The sequence below is a fragment of the Ostrinia furnacalis genome, unplaced genomic scaffold (assembly GCF_004193835.3).
Source record: "Ostrinia furnacalis isolate ACB-3 unplaced genomic scaffold, ASM419383v2 OfSCF6657, whole genome shotgun sequence".
Taxonomy (NCBI): domain Eukaryota; kingdom Metazoa; phylum Arthropoda; class Insecta; order Lepidoptera; family Crambidae; genus Ostrinia; species Ostrinia furnacalis.
This window is the reverse complement of record NW_021136896.1, coordinates 570,148-597,396: the sequence shown is the minus strand read 5'-3', so window position 1 is coordinate 597,396 and position 27,249 is coordinate 570,148. Positions and strand designations below refer to the sequence as shown.

The 27,249-nt window shown below is 37.2% G+C and overlaps 2 protein-coding genes across 2 annotated transcripts in view; one reads left to right on the top strand and one right to left on the bottom strand.

Moving 5' to 3' along the window:
• Positions 1–2,127: 2,127 nt before the first annotated feature.
• On the bottom strand, positions 2,128–5,510 carry LOC114362652 (uncharacterized). Its single transcript, XM_028318125.1, has 3 exons — positions 4,799–5,510; positions 4,135–4,340; positions 2,128–3,485 (listed from the first exon to the last, which is right to left on the bottom strand). Exons 1-3 carry the CDS (start codon positions 5,486–5,488, stop codon positions 2,894–2,896), a joined length of 1,488 nt encoding a protein of 495 aa, XP_028173926.1. The 5' UTR covers positions 5,489–5,510; the 3' UTR covers positions 2,128–2,893.
• A 2,093-nt stretch (positions 5,511–7,603) lies between these two features.
• LOC114362631 (titin homolog) overlaps positions 7,604–27,249 on the top strand; it is a 42,666-nt gene continuing 23,020 nt past the window's right edge. Inside the window, exon 1 of the mRNA XM_028318101.1 lies at positions 7,604–7,743. Within this exon, the coding sequence (XP_028173902.1) occupies positions 7,736–7,743 (8 nt within the window). The 5' untranslated portion in view covers positions 7,604–7,735. The remainder of the gene's footprint in view (positions 7,744–27,249) is intronic.

The following is a 27,249-nucleotide window of genomic DNA, read 5'->3' as shown; positions in this document are numbered from 1 at the left end:
CGTGTGTATCGATGCTGCATCGGAACTGAATCGCGTTTGCATCCTACAAAAAGTCGCACGCAATGTAAAAGAGCCCTAAAATACAAGATTTGAGTCATAAAGAATCAAGGAAAAGAATTTATAATATTAAAATAATCTTTAATCACTATAACCGTATAAATATGCATTACATATTATTGTATATGTATTCATAAACTAGTAACACGAGTCCACATCGCTAACATTGAACTCTTTGGTAGTTAACAAATAAATTACAAGACATTCAAACAGTTGAAGTTGAGAAAAATGCCATTAAATAAGTTAAGTTTTCATAAATAAAGATGGTAAGAAAGATGCGATCTAACCAAAGAAAAATCAATATTAAGCAATATGGACTCTATGTAATATTTTCGAGGCACTTAATAAGATCAACATGGTTAACAGTCTCGATCTTTTATAACAGTAAAAAGATAATAAAAACTTGTATTTTATAAAAAATACATTCATAAGTATTTGCTTTTCCAATGCAGCTACAGGGTTTAAAGACAAGTTAAGAAAACCTGTATTTAAGGAAAGTAGGTTTTTGATAACTGTTATTTACAACCTGTACACTTTTACTTTATAATAAAAATAATGTTACCACCAGAAAAACAACAGAATAGTAGTCGCCAGGAAATTCTATTTTGTTCATCATCCATCCATAAATATATTTGTTTTTATTTAAAAGGTACGTTTCACTTTTGTCAGAAATACTTATGATGGAATATAAAAACTGCCAATAAAATTGAGAACAGAACAGCTAATACTGATACGAACAGTAGAAAGTCGGCGTCTAATTTATTAGGGCAACAATTTTTTATATGAGTAACTGAGGATTGTAATTCCAGTCAATAATTTGACATAAGAACAAGAACCATACACAGCACAGCGTTATAGGTCGCGCAAAGAATATTGAGTTGAGGCGAACACATACTCACACTGATGTAATATTTGAATACATAACACAACAGTCAGAATACGTAAGATAAGACTTCAGCGTGACAAGCGTATACAGATACAAATATTTGCTAGTTTATGGCCTCAACTCTACTTGCTTGACCTATACAACGACGCTACGGTGGTATGCCGTATGGAAGAACATAAAGCTATCAAGAATAAGAAACACAATAGTCGACAGTTGTGAAAGATCATGACATCTATTCTCGTCAAATAGAAATAGATGCTCTAATTCCGTAAAATAAGGTTTAATTTCTATGACCGCAAGACGAAGATTTACGGCGGTGTTATAAGACTACAAAGTTGTGACATCGTCATAGGAATGAATCGATATTTTACAAATTATAGTCAACGTTAATTTCCACAGTATCACCTGTACCAAAGCATAGTATGGATCTCATGCCAAATATGTAATTGGAATTACCAATGTGACTTAAAGTTATAACACTATCAGGTTTTTGTAACGAGAAATGGGTACGAGTCCGATCAACAAGCAAACCGTTGTCAGTCATTGACAGCACCGCTCAGCGGCGGAAATTTAATGTACCAGTTTTATCATTATGAACCAAAACGATGGGAGCGGCATGCATAATATTATCATGATCACGGCATGATCTTAGACCAATGAGGGTAATACGTAGACGCGAGGTTTGATTGATGCTGATTGGTTATTTTTGACATGACATTGACAGATATGTCAAAATCCACCAATCACGCAGCAGTCAGACCCCACATCCACGTCCCGCCATCTAGCGGATATTTCATTCACGAAAACCCTCATTGTAATTGCAATAGTAACGCGATTATTACGCCAACCAATGAGAGCGCCGCGTTTAATTATAGGTGGCGCTAGTTTACATACATTTTTCGCAGTCGCCATTATTCGTATAAAAAAGCCCCGCCCTTTTCCGAGTACTTGACGGAGAGTACAATAGTTGTACTCGGTAGCCGAGTTAAAGTCTTGTGGCAGAGTAAATACAAATGAGTAGGTCATCTTCATAGAAACGCACCGAGCGCGGATTGTATGTGAGCGCGCCAATACGTATGCGGCGCGCACGCATACACTAACAAAATTTAGCGAGGATTAGCGGGGTGTTGGTGTTGCGCCGAATTTTGTCAGTGTGTGCGTGCGCGCCGCATACGTATTGGCGCGCTCACATACAAACCGCGCTCGGTGCGTTTCTATGAAGATGACCTACTCATTTGTATTTACTCTGCTTGTGGTTAACAATTTGCATACGCACCTCTATCGCTGACTGACAAAGGGACAAAGGTATGACTACTGGTTACCTCACGCCGTACGGCAGACTAACATGATACGTCATACAATTATTTTGGAAGTCTAGTTCAATTATAAAATTAGTATCTAAATGTTTATTTACATTGACTTATAAAACTTTTTACATCTGAAATCAAATAATTACAACAAATTGTTGTTCATAATCACAATATTAAAGGATGTCAAAAAGTTTATTATTATGTACTTACATAATCACAATCACAATCAGCAAGTCCTTATTGTTATATTTTTGGCATAAATCGCGACCACTGCACTACACATAAATATTATGCGTATAGACCAAGTAATAGAAACACTGACAACGCATACAATAACGTTTGAAAAAGAAGTCCACAGTTTATGGTTTCATGGAAAACTTGCTACGTTTTTCGACTTTGGGTAGATCCAGTATAAGCAGGATTATTTGGTATCCTAAGGTAGGTCCCTTAACTTTGTTATTCTATTGACTCCTAATCACCTTATGACGTCAGTTTTTTCATACACTTTGAAGTTACTAGACGTGTGTACATAGTTTGATAATTTTGATAAAAGGGTATGACCTAAAAGTGCAAAGACATTTCATCTACAAGAATTAGTACACTTTGCCTTACGATTTTAAAACACGTAGATTTTATAACTTCACAGCTCAGTCTCGCGTATCTCAAAAACGCTAGCGATTTCGGCACTCTCCTTTTCAACTATCACCTTTTTGCTTTCAGACTCGGCCACTTCTTTCGAGCTAGCACATCGTTTCCTACTTGGACTCATTTCCACAAAATTATGGATATCCTTCAGCGGCGATCTCAAACTCGAATCTTTATCGACCGCCAAGTTACTAATCGATAAAGTTAACTCAGACGGAACGTTACCGTCGAGGCAGTATAGCAAAGAATCGGTGATTTTGTCTTCGGTGTCGCTCGATTTATTTAAAATCGATAGATCGACCGGTGTGGCTGTTAGTACTGAACGACTGAGTAGGTACTCTCTGAAGGGTTCGGTTAAGGAACGTGTTTTTTGGTCGACAAAGTTGGTCATTTCGTGGGAGACTTTGAACGTTGGTATTAGGGTGTCTCCACACAAGGTGGTGTTTAGTTCTTGTTCGATTAAATTTGGTCGTTCGTGGCTGATGATGAATCGTGTGTTTTCGGAGCGCAAAGGACTTACGTCGCCGACTGAGAGTGATCGCGCGTCGTATGGTTTTGGTGGCAGCGACGCATTTGAGTGGTGCGATCTGAAAATACAGATAACTGAGTAATAGTTGTCGTTAGGCAAGGTAATAAATGTCTACTGTCAAATTTAGAAACACAATATTGTTGCGAAAATATTTCCATTATCGTCCCCGGAATGGCCTTATACAAATACAAATATTTTATTATGAAACACATGTTACATTGTCATTACAAATTAGCCTTATACATTTAAGTTTTTAAAAAACTTGTCCTAGGATAAGGCTGCTCTTCACAATGTTTAAAATTTCTAACATAAGTAGGTAGTAATAACTCATTGAGTGACGCGGATCATATTCAAACGCTATTTTATTCAAAAGAAGATTAGCACATAAGAGCAGCATTTGAGAAATCTCCAATTTGAGCTACTAAAGCCTACCGTGAGCACGTAGAATTTTGTCCAATGACCCCAAGCTACCCATCCTTATCGCTCGCAAGTAATTATATTGCTGTCGCGACTGTGCGACGGGCACCCGCAGTCAGTGTGCGAGCGCGAAAGCAACATAATTACGCGTGAGCGATAAGGATGGGTAGCTTGGGGTCATTGGACAAAATTCTACGTGCTCACGGACCAGGCTTTAGATGACAAAGCTCTCTTCGTAAACGTAAGTTTTCTCACACGCTTCTCGCAAATTGTTGTTCAACAAAACTTACCGTTCACAAGAAAACGATGACCGCGACATAAGATCCTCATCTTCGGACGAGACGAAGTCGCTGTCATTTTTTGGTGACATGGAGTGATACATGACGTCACGCGTTGGCTCTGGTTCCGGCTTCTTATCGCTTGTCTCTGGCAGGCTGTCGCGCTGTTCCGACGTTATTATGAGAGGCTTCCGCGAGCGTGGCGTCATTATTGACTCCTGGAATGGTGAAGGGATTAGATTCGGAATTTGGTTATCTTGTAAAATCTACTCAAAAATATTTACAAGTGAAATAAAATTAAAATTCAACGCTAAAATAACTTTGCCTTGTTCATCATTCACAAGAGAACAAATTAATTAAAGAACTAGACGAAACATGTCCATTGTAATAAATGTATCTTTCTTTCTTTCAAACATAATATCTACCTACACACGCGTCTCTAAATATCGCACGGTTAGTGAGACAAGGCACAATGTAAATCTGAATAAGTCTCAAGTTTTTAATATTTTTTCAGTTGATGAAGTTTGTGTTAGTGAAATATTAGAAAAATCATGATAATTAAAAAGTTACAGTAAATAGAATAGCTGTAGTAGTCAAATGCAATTTGAAAGAACTTAATGCTTATTTTCACGTAAACAAACACAGAAAGCATGACAAAAAGCACGATGCGACAAACCTGCATAGCTTTGGACAGTTTCTGCGTAGACTTCGTAATCGGTGACATTGAGGCTCTTCTAAAATTCACCGCGAACGGTGTGACGCACTCTTCGTCAAACACCACGGCTTCAGATAAACCCGGCGTACTGGTTAAATAATGCAGCTTCATTTCCTTCTGTGCGTTCGAATCTTCCGTTTCTAAGCGAGTTTTCTTAGGCGTATCCACTATCGGACTCCGATCGCTCGAGTCGGGAAACGACGCGTCCGAATTGTCGTCATCGAAACAAGCGACGCATGAAGTCGGCGTTCCTTTGATAACCGCGCTACGTTTCTGGTACTTTTTGTTCAGATTCTGCGATGCGGATAAGATTTTCGAACGGAACAACCTCGTTCCGCGTTTCTTCGTGTTTTTCGGAGTTTCCTCGGAGTCCAAAACGCTCAAATTCGGTTCGGAAACAAACTTCGGGCTGTGTTTCCTTGATACACTTAAAGCGCCCTCTGAAAGCGTGCTTTCGTTGCTTGCATCGGAATCGTAGTCTTCGTTGTCTAAAGACTCTGTACTGGCGATTTTGTTAGCCAGATTCTTTAGGACGATATTCTTGTGGGATACATCGACTTTACTGTCGTCGGTGAAACGCAATTTCCCTTTGCTTGACTTCTGTGAACAGCGCATGCGTTTAGCGAGTGAAAGAAAGTTAGGAGAGAACATAAAAGATAAGAGACACACATGATTTGGACGACACGATGCGGGTTAGATTTGATGGGCGGTGGAGATGTTCGAGCGAGAAGTAATAGTATCAAGGTGTAAAGTTAGTTTTTTTTTTTAATAGACTTACGTAATGCCGTTAGTCAGTCGTTTGGTGTAGTGGTTCAGAACGGACTACTATGCCGAAAGGTCCCGGGTTCGATTCCCGGCCTGGCAGAAATTGAAATGATGAATTTTAATTTCTGTGACGGGTCTGGGTGTTACTTTGTGTAAATATGTATGTATGTATTGAAAAAAAAAAAGTATACAAGTAGTATAACCGGTAAGCTAGCACCCATAACACAGCATATAATTGCTTACTTTGGGGCTAGGTGGCGCTGTGTGAATTGTCCAAAGATATTTATTTATTTATTTAATACAGTGGATATCCTAGAGGACGAAAAGTAGCCTAGCCCTTAACCCAGTTGTTACGGATATCCCTTTTTTCTTACGATTCCTGTGATTTTGCATATATCGGCATTTAATGCATCAAGGCAACAGGAAAAATACCAAAAAATATATTGGTCTTACGGAAACGCTGGAAAATGGTGTTTGATATACGGAACGCTAGTAATATGTACGGCCGCTTGTATGAACTTAGAGACAATACCTACTCTTTGCGACTTGCGTAAGTTATTAAAGTATTTGCATAAAATATGGAATATTCATTCATAAAAAAACATTCAGAGTTAAATTTATAATTTTTCAAATTTAATTCCTNCTACCCGGCCTTAAGTGATTGAGTTATGTATAAAATGTAATATCTCATTATGAATTTTTGTATTTCAAGCGAATAAAGTCGTGTGCATGCTAGTTTTAAAAAAATATTTGTATTAAGCTTGGTAGCCATGGAACCTTGAAACTCTACACCCTAATTCAAGAGCATCAGCTGTTTCTACAAGAGCTGATGCAATTGAGCAGCGAGCAATTGCTAAATATTTACTCCGTCTCGAATTTATCGTTATAATATTAAAAGTACCAACTAAAGGTATAGATTTCATCATAACATGATGATATCCGCAAATAAAACCAATAACTTATTGAATGGTCGCATACATGAAAGATTTTCAATTTTAATTGTACTACGCAATAAGTATAATGCATTTTAGGAACTAACGAGTATATCAATTAATTGAATTACGAATTTAGCTACTTCAGATATTTTTTTAAGACCTAAAATTTAAATGTTTGAAACTAATTCCACATCACTGACTCTACATAGATACATAGAAACGGTGTTCCGACACAGTTTATGGCAAAGTATTAAATCGCAAAAAAATCTTCGAAGGACTCCATTTTTCTAATCACTTTTATTCACGTTCGTATAAATTCCTAATCTGGGGGTTTTTCTGACGACGACGAAAAACTCTGCCATGCCATACCTATTAATAAAATATTCTGCGCGCAAAAATGTCGCCAGCATTTTGAGTTATCGGATATTTAATCTCCACACCATTACGTCGAATCGTCTTGTGGTGTGTCATCGATGTCAGCTTCAGCAGAGAGGTTTTCCCCACGATTAACCTATTTCAACAGAAGTCGTAAAAATAGTCGTACTGCCACTAAAGTTAAACAATTCATTGATGAATTGATGAAGTAGCCGATCGCAGCTGGTAGAAACAGGTCATGCCACCTACAGATAAAGATCTATTTTACGTTTGAGGGTTTTAGAGATACATAATGTTCCGTTATTCGAGATTTTCCGAGAGTCCTATTTACTTATTGAGCTTACAGAGTTTTAGTTCTATTATTAGGAGTCCTAAGCGCAAATGTTAGAGCTTTAAAGTGGCAACTCCTTTGTTGTCATGAAAAGAAGAAAGTAAATCTTGAAATTGAATCTGCACCGTCATAAATCTTCCATCCCATTATGAAAACAAACAAAACACAAGAAATGGTGTCACTGAATCACAAAGCATCAAACGCTCCAGATTTGGAAGCCAAGGGATGCTCGAGATAAGCATCTCCGGGCGGGATCGCAACACCGGCGGCGGAGCACCCGGCGGGGTAGCACCGGCGGGCGAGCCGGCGGGGCGGCGGCGGCGGCGGCGGCCGGGCGGCGGCCTCGCCGCGCACTCGCGCCGTCTCCCTCGTCGCGACTGCACGCCCGGCATGGCGACCGCGCGCTGACCGGCCACACTGATACGTGATCATACTGTGCTGTGAATATTTACACCAAACACCACTGTGCACACACACCTCGATAACGCACCAATGAAACGGTGAGTACCTTTTGTTATCAATAACTAACCGTGTTATGGATATGATCAATCTGCGTTTTCCCGAACCGGTGTTTTCCCTCCGGAAAATTCTAAGTAATCCTGTGTTGCAGCACGATCGAAATGCGTTCGAAATCAAAGGGTCCCGTTACAGTCAGTCGGAACGCGTTTCTTACGACCGCTTCCAACACTATTTGCATTGTGAAATTGTCGAAAAACCTAGATAAAGCTAAGGCACAGGCATTATCCCGTTAATCACCACTGCGAATAGGTACGATATTGCGAGGCCATAATGAATTCGCACTGAGTTCTTGTAATTCGGACTCCGCGTTAATTCAGCATAGTGGCATTAGCTTTAACAAAAACAGTATTGGATACCGTTGTGTCATTACGGCTCTAATGCTTAGTTTAATAACAAACACGGCAGCGAGGAATGCCTGAACTCGATCGGCCACCGGAGATGCCGCGAGGGACACTAGGCGGGACCCGCGCCCGCGGCGGACGCGGCCAGCGCCGAAGGTTCCTCCATTCTGCATGAAGAATTTTAATTACTGACGCAATGACCTCAGTTTCGTTTTTTCGCCGCACGAAAAACAATGCGATAACCAGTTGTATCATCGTCGCAAAAAAAGTGTCAGAATATGCCGCGGTGACTCAGGCCGGTTTTCCTTGGGACTCAACGCTAAAAAGTGCATGGAGCGTGTGAAATTGAAACTTATTATAAGCAATGGGATAAAATCATAAATCTTAAGCGATAGAACTGCATACCATTCTACTTCATTTTTTACGCAGGTACAATTCTGTACATGTTAAAAGTCGGTCGATTTACAAATTGGGACTCCACAGTAGCCTTCAGGAGCCTTTGAGTACCGATCAAGCACTGGGTTCTCGTTATTGCAGTCAAAGTTATTGTGACTTCGCATTGCCTCATTTCGAACAAAGAGTGATCGCGATCATTGTATGCAGATGAGCTTTAACGCAAATATCAATAATTGTAACTGGTCCGAGCGAATCGACGATTAACAATATTCGCGCACGCAACAAAACCGCGGCTTATGCAATTAAAATAGTAAAATTGGCTTGGAAATGACGCGGGCTGAATACGGAGTGCGTTTCGTAATGTAGGTAATTGTCGGCTCGTCTCGTGCATCGCGAGTGCACGTTAGCAGTCGTCGGCGTCGTGTCGCAAGGCGCGCGGCGTCGCAGCCCGGAATGGCAATTAGGCGGAGGCCGCGTAGCAACAATGCACTCTTGAACCCCTCGACGACCAGCCGCCACTCCGCACCACTCCTCACGTCCGAGCGACACGTCCACTATAAATAGATGCAGGTAGTGGCCGCTAATTTGAATCAGTTAGATAATTTTGTACGATCGAGGGCGGTGTCACGGTTGCTGATGTCCGCGGTAACAGGAGCGATAAGCGGCGGAGTGTGGGCAGTTCTCCGTGTGCGGCGCCGTAATGTTATGACTGAGCATTATAACGCAAGACGAGTCTTCCGCCGAATAGGAAGGAGGCGCGGTTTGCCGTTATCTAATAATACAATTAAATACAATTATGCTATCGTAATATTTTCACACACTAATACTAAATCTGTGTAACAGTGGAAACAAATTTGTCTTAACTACCACCTCTATATTACTTCGTTATTATTTACACATTAAAAATTTTACAGAACGTAAAATTCTTATAGCATCCTGTGATATTTTAGAAGTCGAAATCTAAACACATATTTTTTATTTCTCAGTATTTTAAGTGTAGGATCAGTAAGATTACGCTACATAACAATTAAGTCATACCTTTCATGTAATGTCTGTTTTTCTATTAAATCAGGTTATCGGCAACATTGGTAATCTAGATCTAGCCATTGTGCGGAATTCGGCGGAGCCCACAGATATTACTGAAACGCGTCCATTGTGCGCGGTGAAAGCCTCCTTGCGTCAGGCGCCTATGTTTGGTAACTCCTCGTCAATTTGCCAAAATGATGAGGGCACTTTGAATCGTTATTAGAACGAAACTACTGGACGTTGTACTGTAAACAGGTTAAAAACAAGCCTCATACCGATGATTCATGTTCATGTTTGCCAGTTGATAGACATAAAAACAAAGCAAACTTAGAGCTTTACAAAATGTTAAAGATGAACTTCGCGTGATGGCTGCAGTTACAAAAAGTAAAGATTTTAAAGGAACTAGGTATAGAACGTGGCTAAGCTTATCTGGAAACATTATTTGTCATACGTTTCAACATTCTTGGGGTACGTAGAGCCGCGTTGAAGGTTTTGCTTGACCTTTTCATATCACGAGGGGAAACGTTAACGGTCATACACATTAATCATAGTGGAAATGCAATATTATTCGCAATACAATTCATAACGACCTGTAGTATTCATCTTTTATGATATATTATAATATGTTTCAGTAAATAAAAATCATCTTTAATTCTTTTATACCTACTACAGAACATTTTCCAAGAAACACTGTATTTTAGCTTCCACGATAGACTTTTGGTTAAGCGTTTTTTATTATCTCATTATTTTATAATGAAAAAGTGATTGTAATACTTAAACATACATAGTTAAACCCTTAATAATTTTAACATACACGCCACTTTCCATGCCGTACTGCCGTCGCATCGAAACAGCTCTACCTAAATATTGCGCGAACTCGTTTCCTCGACATTCAGATCATTATTAATATGCATAGAATTCAATTTATGCACTTGATTTCTATTCTTTCTATGCTTGTTTATTAACAATTTAACATTTACAAGGAGGTTTTAGTCAGACTACGGTGTGCAAAAGGGCTGAGCGGTGATCAAATGACTATGAGCACGAAATCAATCTAAATTCACCAATTTGATGGCCCATAGAATTCCATCCAAATCTATTTGGATCTTATTAGGTTGGATTATGATTCTCTAAATCGTTCTTAAGTTGATATTCTCCAAGAATATAGGGCGCTTTTTCACAAATGATCGTTTGCAAAGCTGCCCTAATGTTCAACCATTCGGCACAATGTAAGCAATTTAAAAAAGAAATGAGCTGGGAATGCCGCAATACTTTTTCTTTCACTCCGTAATATCGCTACCAAATGGGTTAGTAATAACAATTACATTATAGGCTGATAGCAAACGAAAGTTCGGGTCGTGTCGTGTCGTCGGATCGGACGCATCTCGGCCGCGGGCGAGTAAAAGTATGTCATAATATGGCTGACAGTGCGCACGCGATGGTGACTCAGGCTAACGGGCCATCGGCACCGGACAGCAGCACATATAGGAGCTGGTGGTTTGAACCGGCACTTCACCTCACCTGGTGATTGACAAGTGTGAAAAGGAGGAGCTGATAGCGGCCCAGAAAGTAGTTTCAATTATCCTTGTAGTAATGACAGGGTGCAGCAATGAGTAGCACGACTCAGCCGACCTCCGTTTACAGAACAATGACGTCTTATTGCACATCAAAGTTCAGTAAGATTTGCATAATAAGATAGGATTGCGAGACTTTTAGTGCTCTATTTAATACACCTAAGGGCAAAAATAATGACATATGTAAAGGCTCCTGAAGGTTCTGCAGAGAAAGCTCCTGAAAAAAAAAGGTTTGATTTAGTTTTTTAAATTTAATGTCTTTATTAATGCAGTACACAAAAACATACTTTTAGTATATTTTCTTTCTCTTGGAGATAGCTAAAATAGATGCACGTAGCTTAAGGAGGGTCAGATTGCTTGCAGAAAGGGTTACTTTCTGACATTAGAGCGCTGTGAGAAGTGTAGCTTAGATAACTAGTGTATTTACATTACAATATAAGAAGAATTTTTCTTTTTGCAGGCTTAAAACTAGTCGAATCGAAGTGAGTAACAATATGTATCTAAAAATAATAAGTCAGTTTAATATTCAAGTCAAACATCTCCATTTTGACGTCTGCAAAGGTTTCATAATAAAGTAAATATCAATGTGAACAGAGTGAGTCAAGCGAGTGAGTCACACGCTAACTGGCGGTGTAGACCACTCAGAGCGCCTGCCGCCAATTTTCTTTATCTTTTTATTGAATCAGTGTACCTATACAGTGTAAAATTTAGGGCCGGATACACACAGTGTATGGTAGAGAGTACAGTGCTGTCTGTCATACGGTTACTTTGTATATGAGGAAACACAAGGTTGATGAATGATTTCAGGACAAAGAAAAGCAATAAAGTGATTTATTGAAAGATTTAAAGAAATAAATATCCAGCTAGTGTACTTTTCCGTACAAAAAGTGTATATCACTTTAATGAAAAATAATGAACTTTTTAAAACTTCTGCAATTCCTGTTTTAAAGTGACAGTAAAAATATCTCATCCTCCGTGAGGCTTTACCGCTCTGCAAACAGTGGCAGCTGACAAGCGAGCGACGCGGCACGACCCAGTAGCCTCTTTACGGTGACTGTGTAAACACCCCCTTACGAGTATTTGCCGAAACTGCGCCACAAAGGTACAGTTCTTTTTGGTGGTAACTTTTGTCGTTAGTTCCGAGAGTCGATATGTGAGGGTCGAGTGTTGCGAAACTATGTAGAGTTCGAAACAAAAAGAAAGTGAGAATAGATCTTTTTCTTTTGTTTGTTTTTGTAAATGCCGAAGTACTGAAACCTGACACCAAATAAGGGGAGGTTCTTTAAATAATGCTTTTAATTAATCAAATGGTTATTTTTTTTTAATAGGTTACCAACGAGTAAACTAAATAATTAAAAATAGACCTAATATTTACTAATGAAGCAATAAAATATTTTATTAACACCAAAATAATTTCTAATTGACTGCATTGATTGATCGATTCGATTTGTTTAGGAAGTAATAACACTTTACTTACACGATTAATTGATCAGAAGTATGTTGGCTTGTAGATAAATTTTATATTGACGTTCGTAGTGTATGTAAACGTCACATTACTTCCTTTACTTAATAATCATTAATACAATCTTAATGTAGTCATTTTCTTCATAAAATGTTTTTAAAACAATGTTTTTAAAACAAAAAAAAGTCAATGTAAACACCACAATTTGTGTAAACGAAAACGGAGGAAAGATAAAAAAGTTACCTCTGTCCTCAAGATATCCTACAAGCAATTTTTCCTTAGCTTATTGAAACGCAATATTCAGTTCATACAACAAAGTAGACGATGTTTTTTCAGTGACTTAATATTGATGATGACCTAGGTACTGAATGTTCTGCAACTCGATCCTTTAATTATCTATGAAAGAGCAACTATCTTGTGCCCGTCAGTGTTTTAAAACAAGTGTTGTTCGGCGATGCTCAAACGCATCGATGGCTGCCGCTGCGTACATCGGGAGCGATCAGCGCGCGCGCATGATCGACACATCGGAGAAAGTGCGCGAAAGTGTGCGCAGATCGCCATGTCAGTTAGACAATGGCAAAAAGTTCTGGCTGCGCAAAAAATGGGCACGCCATTAAGAGTGAAGGTTTTCAACTTTTTGGGAGCCTTGGTTATTGAGATAATTTAAGATTAGGTTATGATGAGACTGACATACTCTGCAAAAGTCCCTAAATTAATAAATAGAAAAAAAATCTGCATCTAATAGGTACACTTGATCAGGCTTGACTTTTAAAATGCTATTAAGACGTGAAAATAATCCTGTATGGGTATATTGAGAAAACAAGTCAGTAATGGTAGTTTTGCTCTAATCTTGCTAGGCAGTGCATTTCCTTAATTTCAAAAGTATCAAGTTAAAGGCATTGTAAGTACATACAAATATAAGTATCTCATCTAATTTGTGAGTCACAAATAATGGGGTTGTTAAGTTAATTGTGAGACTAGATACTTGAGATACCTAAGTGCCTGTTCTTATACCATTAATAGTGTGCGTATTTAGCTTTAGCTCGTATTAATTTAAAATATTCTAGTACCTAATCTTTGGTCTCGAAGATTATTGTCATTCTCAAAATTACACAAACAAAACTTTTTGTGAAGGACATCACACGACTGCATTTTCTAATTAATTTTGTCATTTGTTTCAGTAAACAAAATACTGCATAATCACCTACATTTAATTAGTCACTTAAATTACTTAACAATAAATATCATTTTAAAATCCGGATACTAATGCAGATTAATTTGTTTTCCATTAAGTACCAAAATTATGTTGCAATTGGTAAGTGATGAATAAGTAGATACCTACCTAGCAGTTGTTATGAAGAACTAACTAATGAACATTTTAATAAAATTAACAGATGACATAATTTACATAATATTTTAAAGCTTTCGTATCTTTTATGTTTCATAATGCACTAGGTTAGCCCAATAAAAATAAACGATATAAGTAATTAAATTCAAAACACGAAATATTGACTAAAATCACCTGTGGTCACGTGTGACTAAGATGTTCAAGGTCAAGGATTACGAACTTTGCTTTTTGCGCACATCTCGTTTTATTTGTGGCGATCGAGCTCAAACAGACTTATCTACAGGGCAATTATTCTTTTATTCATCTTATTGTGTCTGTTTGAGTTAGAAAATAATAGTAGTTCAGTAACTTCTGCCCACAGTTTTAATCGCGTGGATTGCGGCTTATCACGAAAAGTCTTCATCGCGCGTCTGCCGGTTTTCCTATCAAATCGTCAATATAAATTGTTATACATACATAATTACAGGAAATAATGGGAGTCCCTACCAACTTTTTACTTTCTTTCTCTATTTCAGTATTTCTAATTTATTTTTGCTATATCTTCTACCAATAATGCCTTCTTGTAAGTTATTAAATTATACTTTTAAGTGTATAAGTAAAACCTTTGCTTCTAAAACAAAGAGATGACTTTCATAATATGAACTGCTACTGAAGTTTGCACAAGTGTTGATATTACGTCCAATCAAAATTCAAAAACCTTGCTTTTCCGCGCTCGTGACTAAAACATTGGAAAGTAAAATGTATGGAAATGACGTATCGGCGCTTGAGCATTCAGCAGGCGCCATGCTCTGCATACGGCGCGTTGCTCAAATTGGGGTGTCCAGCAACTATTAACTAGTCAATTTAACTTCTCTCCACGATACGGTGTAATACACGTCTCAGAGACGTGTAGGAGCATTTGCTTACGCTGCCGATGCGGCGCGTTCTGCACTAGCGCTGGCGCCACGCCGTACCGCATTGGAGGTAGTCACGACATGATTAGGTAAGGCTTAAGTTCACAAACGGACTAGGAGGTTTGTTGAAAATGGATGAATAGGTTATTCATTCCCATACATTTTTGGGCTAACTAGCCCTTATAGTTTGTAGAATAATATACTACATTTACAATGCACCTACTGGTTACTAGTTGAGTATTTTAGAATTTTATTCACTATTATCTTGTTCAAAGTTTTCCTGTTTTCAATTTTGTTCTGATGGCGACTGGATTTGCCTAGTTAGTTAATTCGTTTTATATTATTACTTCGGTATATTTAATTCGGTGTATAAAATTGCACAGCAGATTCAAAAGAGTGAGCATGCAAGCATGGCCGCCACACTGCACATGACGTCAGCGGTCGCTGAGCCCTGCGCCTACTAATTCATTTATTAATCACATTGATTACTATTCCGCTTGCCATCCTCCCAGCGGCCATTGTCGTAAGGCCTTTCCTATTTTCCTTCACGGTTTATGTCTGCTATACTAATGATTCATTTGTTTAATTTTAAGTTTTTTACAACTTTTGAAAACTAAAGAGTTTACGTGCATTGAGAAGATAACACTTTGACGTCAGTTTCCTCACAAGTTAGTCTTCTTATGAATTTGGCCTCGGACCTTGTTGTAAATTTTTTGTCAAGAGACTCACGTTCAGGGTCAGGTCTCCGATGCAGTCAATTAGTGGTCACTCACTAGGTCACCGGTCCAGGAAGCCTGGTTTTCCTCGCCAATTATTATCGACTCCCGAATAGCCTTAACATCTCAATGTCAAGTCGTATGTGCTCTTATGTATTGTATATGATACATGCAAATTGTCTTATGCAATGCCATGTTTATTCACGTCCGTGTAACTTTAGCGTTGACTGAAATCGACTTCGAAGGATTTGACGAGGATTTTTTAGCAGCTGACATGAATATGTTTGGAAATCAATGTCAATCTTGTACAAAAACAAAAAATAACTAAGTATTGTATGATATGTACAAGTGATGAGTAACCACAGCAGTTGAGTAACCTTTATTTAGATCTACTTTTCTCTGTGCAGCCTCGATGTATCACTTTCTCCATTCCACATACTAATTATGTGTTTCATTAGTATACAATGGGACAAACATGTACGACTCGGATTACTCTGATTTTATGAATTTGCTTTAGCATTTTTAAAGAAACGCAGAAAAAATTGAAAATTACAAATTGTTGAGGACAAACTGGTGGGTTTATAATTTTCTTGAATACCCAAATTGGCGTGAATTTAAGGATATAAGGTGCAGTATTTACCAACAGAAGGACATTATGGCATGTACTGTCAATATCGAGACAGAGTTATTTAAAATCCATTCAATATGTAAAGTACCTACTTGAATATTACTGAGGGCATTGGGGAAGATGTCTTGGTTGTCCAATAAATCTTTAAAAAGATTCATAAATTTTACCGCCATGTTGGTCGCAAATGAGGAAATTCTAGCATTTTTGTCCAATTTGTGATTCTTCTCAAGGTCCTGTACAGTCAAGTTCAGAAACTGTATTAAGTAATGCACTATAAACGTTCTTGATGCATTTGAACAAATAAACACTTGCCAATGAGGTCATTCAACTGGATATTTTAATACCTACCTACATACTACGTTATTTTAAAAAAAGATTTAAAAGTAAACGATAATATTTTCCGTTGCCTTTAAATAACTACAAATAAATAAAATACCTGAAATGATACAAAATTCACTAATGAAGAATGAAATTTTTTTTAAAATGCTTTCATTTCAGGACGCGAGATGTTAACCTCAGTCAGACAGATGAAAGTGGTTCACTTGTGTCACTGTCTGTTTCTTTCGACCGCGAGTGTACCGAGATGTGTCTATGTGCGAGCACTCGCCGGGCTTCCTGCTTCCGCGGCTCTATTGTCTCGCGTGACTCATCTCATTACTATTCAGATGTTTCTTCTTCGGCCCGTGTAGAGCAATACATTTCTTTGCATCTTGTAGAGATTTTGTGTCATTTTTATATTGAAACGGTTTCACTAGCCATGTTTATTGATTTGTTATTATTCTGTATCGGGTTTGCTGTTTAATTTAAAAAAATAATTGGTATTAATTTAAAAACGTGGAGTAAATTAACAAAGTGGTAAGATATCAAAGGGGTTTTTGAAACCAATAGCTAAAGGCTAGGCTTAAGAATCTAGAATGCATTTCAAAATAAATAAAAATATATAGTGACACGTCTTAAACCTAGTATTGGCTGCTCACGTGACTGTGGGCATGCTCAGTGCTCACCTGCGCCCGCGCCGCGATAACAGAACGAGTGCAATTACGCGCCGTGCCATTGTTCCCCGCGACGTCACAGATTGTCCGCCCGCAATTACTTGTTAATGGGATTTGTATTAAATTGTTTCGAGCGTGTACTTGACATAATTTAGCAAACATTTTTAGCATTAATTGCTGTATTTTACTTTTGCTAATAAAGTTGAGATATTACAGAGCTACTAGATTATGACGACATGACATGTATGTAACATTAGAGTCGGTTCTTACTACGTACCTAATACTTGTAACTGTATTTTATAAATCTAGGGATATTGTTCTTCAAAACTCTATATTTTAATTTGGATCTCTTTATAGATAGAAACGATTTTTAATAATTAACCGACAAACCTTCAGATTGCTTTAATTATAACATTGACACCAATTGCAATTACTTTAAGATCGTCATTGTTATAAATATTTATTGTCAGCTCTTTTATGTATCTGTGAAGGCTATGTAGAGATGTCTATGATTTTCCTCAAAACTATGATCACTTAGATCCACCGATATACTTAACGATCAATAAATATTTAATGACCATTGTGCACTAAATTACATTCATTGCAATTCGACTGGGGTTTTGATCGCTCATTGGTCGTCTAAGGTCTTATGCCCGTTTTCACCATCAATCCCTAATTTTTAAGTGAAGTTCACTTCAAAATTAGAGATTGATGGTGAAAACGGGCATTAGTTGCCCAGAGCTACGTTAGCATGACAATATTTATTATTGTTCAACTACTCTTTTGGTTTGGCTAATTTAATTCAGTAAACAAGCCGCTGACATGTCTAATCGTAATGAAGTTTATCCGTTTATCCTGCGATTGTGGCCGAAGGTTCCGCCAGGGAAGTGGCCGAGGCCTTACACCGCCTGCATGACTTATGAGATGTTTATGGCATGTCGATCTTTGTCCTGTTTGGGACTACCATCTTGTGAGCCAGTTTGAATGGAAAGCATTCGATAAGTTTCTGCCTCAAAACATAATGCTCTAAAAATCTTTAGGTCCTAGTCCTAAATAATTTAAAAATGCACTAAAATTAACAGAGAGAATGAGATGTTAAATACAACTTGTAGACTTCGTCATGGACTTGCATCAGATGTTGTGAATTATTAAAAAAAAAAGTGCGACAAAAACCTGTAAATCTTAACGTTCATAAATTAACCCACAAGAAGGACTCTACATCGCCATTTTATGGACAACTCGAAGCCAATCAGTCACAAAATACATAGCGTTCCTTTTGGACCAGTATATTGTACGAGTATGTATAAGAAATAAATCTTATTGCAGCACGGTTGATCCTTATAATATAAATTACAGCAGTTAAGTGTACTGCAGTCACTGGCGTATGAAATTCTTTGTTATGTAACACTGACGCAACGTTACAGCGTGCGCCCGCGCCGTAGCTCGTAGCCATCGGGCGGCATGTAGGCTCGAACAAACTAGAGTACTTTATGATTCCTATGTGAAAGTAATAAAATTGTTTTTCCTTGATCTGTAAGATCTTACTTATCCCAAAAGATGCGGCAATGTCACCTTTTCCGAAAACGGATAACAGCATAGTTGTGGTCGCAAATCAAAGATTAACGACACAATTCGTTCACGGAAATATCAAACAATTAAAATCCGGTTTTAGCTGCTGTTAAAACCCAGATTAAAACGATGATGCCGATATTTGGCTATGTGAACAAGTTAGCAATACTAAATCAATTAACTCAAACCGCAGGTGGCTTGAGGTCACTTAAAACTTGTAATATTAACGTAAATACCACGTTTGGTCTCTACATTATGTATGACGGTTTACCCAGGAGTAATATTTTCCTTACGGAAATGTAGAGCATCAACGATAAAGAAATACTTAATCATCTCAGCTTAAAATAGACTTGTAATCGAAACATTATGTGACTTCCTCCGGTCGCGGGCAATCGCGGCAAGTGGCCATTGTTGTCTCAGATGGAACGCCTCTAATTACAGGCCGGGCAACAATGAGCGGATCGAGCGATTCTGCCACGACACACTATAAAGATAAATTGAAGTCGGTGCAGCACTTAGCTTGTTTTTTTAGAAACTGCAAGTGATTGAATGGATCTTTAATTATTTAATCAATAGCTTGGTTTTGCTGGAAGGTAGTTGTTATTTAGAAATGAATAGCGAAAGCCATAATCGAACGTATAGGTAAATCTTAGTAAATAACATAGAAATCGAATGCCACAAAACAATAAAAAATTCTGCACCTTGTCATCCTGAAATGAAATAAGTATTGTGACGGACATAGTTTATAGTTTATAGGAGCTCTTAGTATAAAACATTTGCGTTACATTTATTCACACAACTCATTAGGTACGTTTTGTTTATTTGAAGCAGTTCAGTATATTTTTGATCTCTACCTGCCTAGATATTGCAGGTCATTGACAAGACCGCCGCACTGCAATTTACACATTGCGTTTGCACACAACTACTCGTACACTTTCTGTGTACGTTAACGTGTGTCAGTTTCTGCGTAAGTTAACGTTACGGGCTAGGTACTACTAGTGTCACGATATAAAATATGATGAGCAGCCAGCTGTTGCATCTACTAAATAAAAATGCATAAGAAAATTATATTGCAGAACGTAAGTTATAGCTATATTAAAATCCTATTACGTTTTTGTTACACGTGAGTTACTCCCTCGCCTACTGCACCGTACCTTACGAGATGTGGGTCATTGACAAGATCTCGCTGCACCTGCGGGCGCGCAGCTTATTGCAGCGAAAACTTATCTCCGCCCATAAAGTGGCCTGTGGAAGCATCTTTCAAAATCAGATATGCAACGCGAATTATTTCTCAGCCGATGTACAAATGCAAGAATATCCACTAGAATTATTACAGGCTTTAATCTTTGACCTTTGATATCGGTTGAATATTTATGGTCAGTACCTATGTTGAATATTTTAAAACAAATATGGTAGTGATTTTTATTCTATTTGCTATTCTAGAGATAAATATAGCTTTCATAAAGTGCGTTTATCTAGATCAGTTGACCATTCATGTGTAAAAGTTCCTGCAAAACGGATGACCAATTGACCATAGTCCTCGATATATAGTAATGCATTCCAATGTCATAAATAATAGCACTTTGGAATGCGCGCGCGCATAAAAAACGACGATAAGTCGCGGCCGGTCGACAGGTGGCGCGGGCAGGGCGCAGGGCTGACTGCAAAGACCCTTATTTTAAAGCCTTATGAAACCTAACCTAACTCATAAAAAAAGTTTGAGGTGGCACAAAATATAATTTTTAAAATCCGAAAACATTTCATAACTACACGATCATCAGTGTTTAATGACGTATGATTCGGTCCGAGTAAAAACCCGGTCTAATTAATATTCTATTCCATCTCTCAGACTCAAAGACATCCGTCGTATGATTATAGGAAACTCGCTTCAAGGGATAAAAATAATGTGGGAAAACCAAAACACAGGTGTAGTTGAATGCTGATTTGTGCGAGATGATCAGATCATGAATAATGCAGCGCAGGCGCCGGCGAGGCAGCCTCGTGATTTCATCCACGCATCTTACAAATGAAATGGAAGAAAAATTGCATATAACAAGTAATTCATATCTGTTGTGGTGACATGATGATCATTTTAGTGCTCGTTGAGTTCATAATTTTTCTCTAAATCACTTTGTTTTTCTATTCTGTCTACAATTGACTAATTTGGTTGACTTTTCATTATGTTGATTGAGTTTGAGACGATGATGAATTTGTCTAGCTGTCTCATTAAATTGTTATATGGAGTTCCGTCGTTTTGCTAAACAGCTTTCGATTGTGTAACAGTTTTAAGCTCACATCGAATGTCATTTATGTGTATTGTATTGACACGCGATGTTTTGGCAACGGATTACTAATGTTTGGCCAAAAAACGTTTCCCAAATTTGCGAAACGTTGTTTGCGATGTGATAATTCACATCGCAAACAACGTTTCGCAAATTTTCATTTGGCAAATTCTCATTTGGCAAAACAACTTATTGCAAACTTTTAATTCGCAAATGTCGTTTTTGGCATATTATTGTTTAGCAAATTATTTTTTGGCAAAGTATGTTTTGCCAAATGTTTCATTTGGCAAAAATATTTCACGATAAACTATTTACAAAACAATTTGATTGGTGCATAGAATGGAATTCAAATTAGCTTGTGGTTATTATTTTGTTTAGTGGCTAGTTAATATAATTTTTTTTCTAAATAAATTTTCATATTTCATTATTTTTATCGAAATTTCCAAATGATTCATTAACAATAGAGATGATTCATTAAGGGTCACTGTTCTAACCTAACCTAACCTACTATTTTATGCAATACCTACTTTCTGCAACCATACTATTTTCTGCAATCTCTTTGTTTTACATAAAATTCTTGTGAAAACCATGATCATCTGCCTTATGGTTTGATTTGTGGGTAACGGTGGGTAAGTATGTGAAGTGTCTAATTGACCAAACAAATTATTTGGGATATAATATTTGGCAAAATAAAACATTTGCTATATAAACATTTGCCAAGTAAAATTTGGCCAAATGATAATTTGACTAAATGAATTAGTTGCGAAAAGTACAGTTGCTAAAAGTATATTTGGGAAATGAAACTTTGGCGATAAGTTGTTTGCGAAGTGAAATTTGGCGAAAAGTAATTTGGCCAAACGGAAGGATACCTTTGGCAACATTTGCATAATATGTCTATTATATCTCGAAATAACAGAATAAGTCCACACAATGGGTGAGGAATGCGTGGTTATTCAGGCTTTAATTTGAATTTGATGATATCTAACGCCTAACGCGTTACTTTATGGCTCAGGGCTGTCAAACAAGATACTATTTAGTAATCAATAAGTAAGCATTGGTTAAATAATTATTTTAGTCAACCAATACAACTCAATATTTTGATTTACAATAACGTCGCTAAATTTTAAATAAACACACTATTAGTCAACTAGTTACTATTAATTAAATTAATTTAATTAAATGTATCTATATTATGATATTAATGATTCAGGGGCCAGGGGCTTGGGCAGTGGGCCTGGGCACGTCTTATTATAATCATGGAAAAACGGATTGACTGTTTTAAAATATGTAATGGTTCAAACGTAAACGTGATTATTATGAATCTATTTGGAGAAGATGTTATCTTTATCATATATAATTTAAAATATTTAACTACACATCTATACTGTGGTGGCATCCCTGTTCATCCCTAACTGCAAACTAGTTTGGACGCGCGTAAAAAAGCGCACAAAAACNTTTACGAAAACAACCAAACGCTTACTATTGAAATGTGACACCCAATGTAGAACAGAACACTTCTGATGACAAAGGGACCCCACAGGAATCGTTTAACATAAACAATGTTATCAGAAACCACCCTCATTGTTTATAATAATTTAATTTTTATGTTGATCCGTATATCAAACGCTAGTAACAAGTGGGTTAAAGTGTAAAACAATTAAAGTTCTTCACTTGTGGCGTAATTTATACACAGAATCTGGGGGCACGGCAGTGCCCCCGCCAAGTCGAGCGCGAAGCAAACACTGCCGTACCATCCTTTACTGGAACCATTTCGCCGCATTTTCAGGCCCCTATTTGAGAACCTCTGGATAAGACCAGAACGCAGAAATTTTCGTCATCTAGTAAGCTATAATCACATACTTTAAATCCAAAATTTCAAGTCTGTAGGTCATTTAGTTCCGAAGTTAAGCGAAAGCAAAGTTTCGCATTTACGACACTCACTCACTGATGATCATCAAAATAGAACCAGTGGCGGATTTACCAATAGGCCAAGTAGGCCAGTGCCTAGGGCGGCAGATTTAGAGGGGCGGCAAAATTCAGCTACAAGTAAAATTTGGCCAAATGATAATTTGACTAAATGAATTAGTTGCGAAAAGTACAGTTGCTAAAAGTATATTTGGGAAATGAAACTTTGGCGATAAGTTGTTTGCGAAGTGAAATTTGGCGAAAAGTAATTTGGCCAAACGGAAGGATACCTTTGGCAACATTTGCATAATATGTCTATTATATCTCGAAATAACAGAATAAGTCCACACAATGGGTGAGGAATGCGTGGTTATTCAGGCTTTAATTTGAATTTGATGATATCTAACGCCTAACGCGTTACTTTATGGCTCAGGGCTGTCAAACAAGATACTATTTAGTAATCAATAAGTAAGCATTGGTTAAATAATTATTTTAGTCAACCAATACAACTCAATATTTTGATTTACAATAACGTCGCTAAATTTTAAATAAACACACTATTAGTCAACTAGTTACTATTAATTAAATTAATTTAATTAAATGTATCTATATTATGATATTAATGATTCAGGGGCCAGGGGCTTGGGCAGTGGGCCTGGGCACGTCTTATTATAATCATGGAAAAACGGATTGACTGTTTTAAAATATGTAATGGTTCAAACGTAAACGTGATTATTATGAATCTATTTGGAGAAGATGTTATCTTTATCATATATAATTTAAAATATTTAACTACACATCTATACTGTGGTGGCATCCCTGTTCATCCCTAACTGCAAACTAGTTTGGACGCGCGTAAAAAAGCGCACAAAAACGCGCGGTCACGTTGTCCGATGCGCGGGTGAGTCAACCTCCGCCGCGGACGCAAAAAACTGTATCGAAACTAAAATAATATGTGTATTCCGGATTCATAGGTAAGGTATGTTTATTTTTAATTGCGATGTAGCATATTTTTAAAAACAATCGTGTCTGATTTACTAATCAATGCGTGTAAAGTTGAATTCCAAGATCGAGCATTTTTAACTTCTATTAATTATAATTATCTTACTAGCTGTCGCGCTCTAAGCCACTTTTGCATAATTTTATAGGTACTACTAAACTTAATTTACACGTGGTTTTTGATCCTGAGTAGAGATTTTAAATGATACTCGTAGATTGTAGAAACTTTCCCTATTCTCCTTAGGAAAACTAATTATTAAAGCTGTAATATAGAGTCTACAGGTAATTTTATTAGCATACATTTTAAAAACATTACTTTAAGTATATTCTTAAGGTGCATCTAACAAAGACTTTCTGTGGAAAAATATTTACAAAATAATTAACCCAGTAACCTTAAAATAACAGTAGTACATCCGCTCGTGTACGTAGAATGTAATGAGATAGTAAGAATAATAATTCTTAATGCATGAGAAGAAGATCCAAAATTAAGTAGCATTGTGTTGTTATTAGAATAAAATTCTTGCTCATGCGCAACGCAACTTGCAATAAAATCATTAAGTACACAACATTTTATACATCGTCAGCATTTTCGGAGTATCTCAGTAGGTAGGTATGATTTTATTAACAAAATCGCATTTTCAGCGCCAAGTAGAGACAGAGTCGTAATGATACGAACGAGGGCTGTAACATTTTTAATTCATCTAATATGACACATTACTTTGTAAATCTGATGGTGAAAGTTTCTAACCTTTCTTCATCTCAGCCATGGCCTGGATTAATGTCCCGAAGCACAGCTAGAGTCATAATTATAATAGGACGTGAAAAAAAGCTCTTGTTAAAAGCTTATGATTTTATGCTAAGATCAATTTTTAAATTAGATCATATTTGAAGCCCGAAACACTCCTGAAATGCTCCAGTTTTCACACGTGCGTGTACTTGATCGTGTTTTGGAGTGTTCGCGTCACAGACCTAGGTAGTGTGGTCTGTGGTTCGCGTTAATCCACCGTTTCGTCGTTTAGCGAGATGAAGCCGGCGCTAAGGCGATCGGCCACGCTTACGCAAGGTTTGTTATTGGCCCAGCGATTGTTATTAAACGGTTATGAAGGCGGAACCTGGAGGATCATCTCAAGGAGCTTATTTTATGAGTTCAAACATAAATAAACTTACTGAAACAAAGTTTAGAGTTGGGTAATTCAATGACAACTAGTGAATGTAGTAGAGCAACCGATTCATAAATATGAAAATCATACTACTCAACTTGAAAAATAAATACGAGATTAGTTAGGGCCAGGGCATAATAATATGATTTCAGACTGCATTAGCAGCCATAAGCGTCTGAGTTGATAATCTTTTTGATCTGTCAGATATTTGCCGCTTATTAAAAAAAAACTTGCAATTGAAAAAAAAAAACACGCCAACATTCTGAATTCACAACCCTGTATTGTGTAATCTGAAACAGACGCTATCAGACGACAAAAGTCTAATATTTGTTTGTGGAACAGCGTTTTCGCTCAATCTTCCGCGCCGGCGCTCAATCAATTTGTCGTCGATTACGCTGATGGATGGCGTGGAAACGTTTCCCGCTATTCAGCCGATTTTTCGCTCGTCATCGCTTGTCGGCTGCGGCTCGTTCTCGCCAATCGATATCAACCTGTTATGATATTATACGAGCATGTAGTTCATTAATTTCAGCCTGATTGGATCGCTCGATGCCGAAAGTAGATTGTGTTAACACGACTAATTGCTAGAGTCTAATTAATTTACACTTCAGCGTCACATATTAAGGTAGGTAATGTAATTAACTAAGTAATGTCATCTACATAAAACCATTAGGGCAATTAATACAGCTGCATTTAGATCGTACTTTATAAGTACGAGCCAATGATCCAAACAAAAGGAAGATACTTATTTTAGAATTTCAGATTCAGAATAAGCGTAAAAATGTTTAAGAAAATCTGTTTGCTGTTTACGCAAGTAGTACAGCCAGTACAGGTACAACCCTATTTTCCTGTACATTTCCACTGTACGATCCACACAAGAATATCTATGTTGTTTTAGTTCGTCGGTCTATTTAATCGTCCAGTGCGTCAACACCCGACTGTTGTTTCTGCAAAGGCTATATTTACCCGACTTTATCAAGTCCTCATGTTATATTTCGCACATCTATAAAAATGTGATACCTAATACGATTTTATTTCTTTAACCGTTTGGTAGGTATTTGTAAATGTTATTATTGTGCTAAGTCGATACATAATTATTTGGTAGTGCAATTACTAGTGGTTCCAATTAATTATTACCTATATTAATATGTTATTGTACATTTCGTCTAATCAGTTCTGTGTTATTATTTTTAAGTAACATTGGTCATATTTTTTACTTTAGTGGATATTTACGAAAGGTTAAACGGACTGTTAATTTTGAAGGAAAACATCCTAGGTAACATATTATGGGACATATGTTTTAATTTCGTTTTTTTCCTCATAAGTACACAGGATAAAACTTACAAGTAAAATAAAATAAAATACCTATAAACTGAATTTAATGACTTTATTTGGGTATGTCCAGGGTGAATAAACTGGCGTGGCACCGCCGAGGCGCCAGAAAAAGGTGCGATGTAAAGATCTAATCAACCGCATCGCAGCGCGCGCGCAGAAGTGGCGCCACCAACACCTTATTGGGTCAACGTACGAGAGCGAAAAGCTTTTACAGTATTTTTTGCAAGCTTTTAAATAAGAAGTTATTATTGCGTAACTGTAATGTATTGTAACGTTTTAATTTGCCTGATAAGATACCACAAGGTTTCCTTTGCCATCGGAAAATTTGTCAATTTTAATAGATGTTGAAGCTTCATGGGCTGAATGACCTATTATTGTTCACAAATAGAAATTATAATTTAAAGATAGCGTTTCGTAGAACATATTTTATGATTTTGTAGAGTCTAGAACCTAGATAAATGGTGCCAATTATTATCAGTTTCAAAAGAAATAAATAAAAATAGGTACAATATAACTAATTACAGTTTATGTAATCAATTATTCTCATAATTTGATAATTTGATTAATTGAATAAAGTGTTCGTCAAGTAGACAAAAACGCGTATGATGCAACACAGTCAATTAATTTCATTAGCGGTATGTTTGTAGAGTTCACGAGAAGTATTCCAAATCGCCTGTTGCTTTGGACATTGTTTGCTCGCCGAGGAGCCGGACCAAGCGGTGACGCAGGCAGGCTGTTGCTGGTCAACAGTTCTTTGTCATTATAACAGGAACTTTGGAAAAAAATGGTACTAATGTCATTTTTACTTGTGGTAGAGTTTCAGAGTAGGTTCGTTTTTCCTACTTCAATATTGACTTAAGC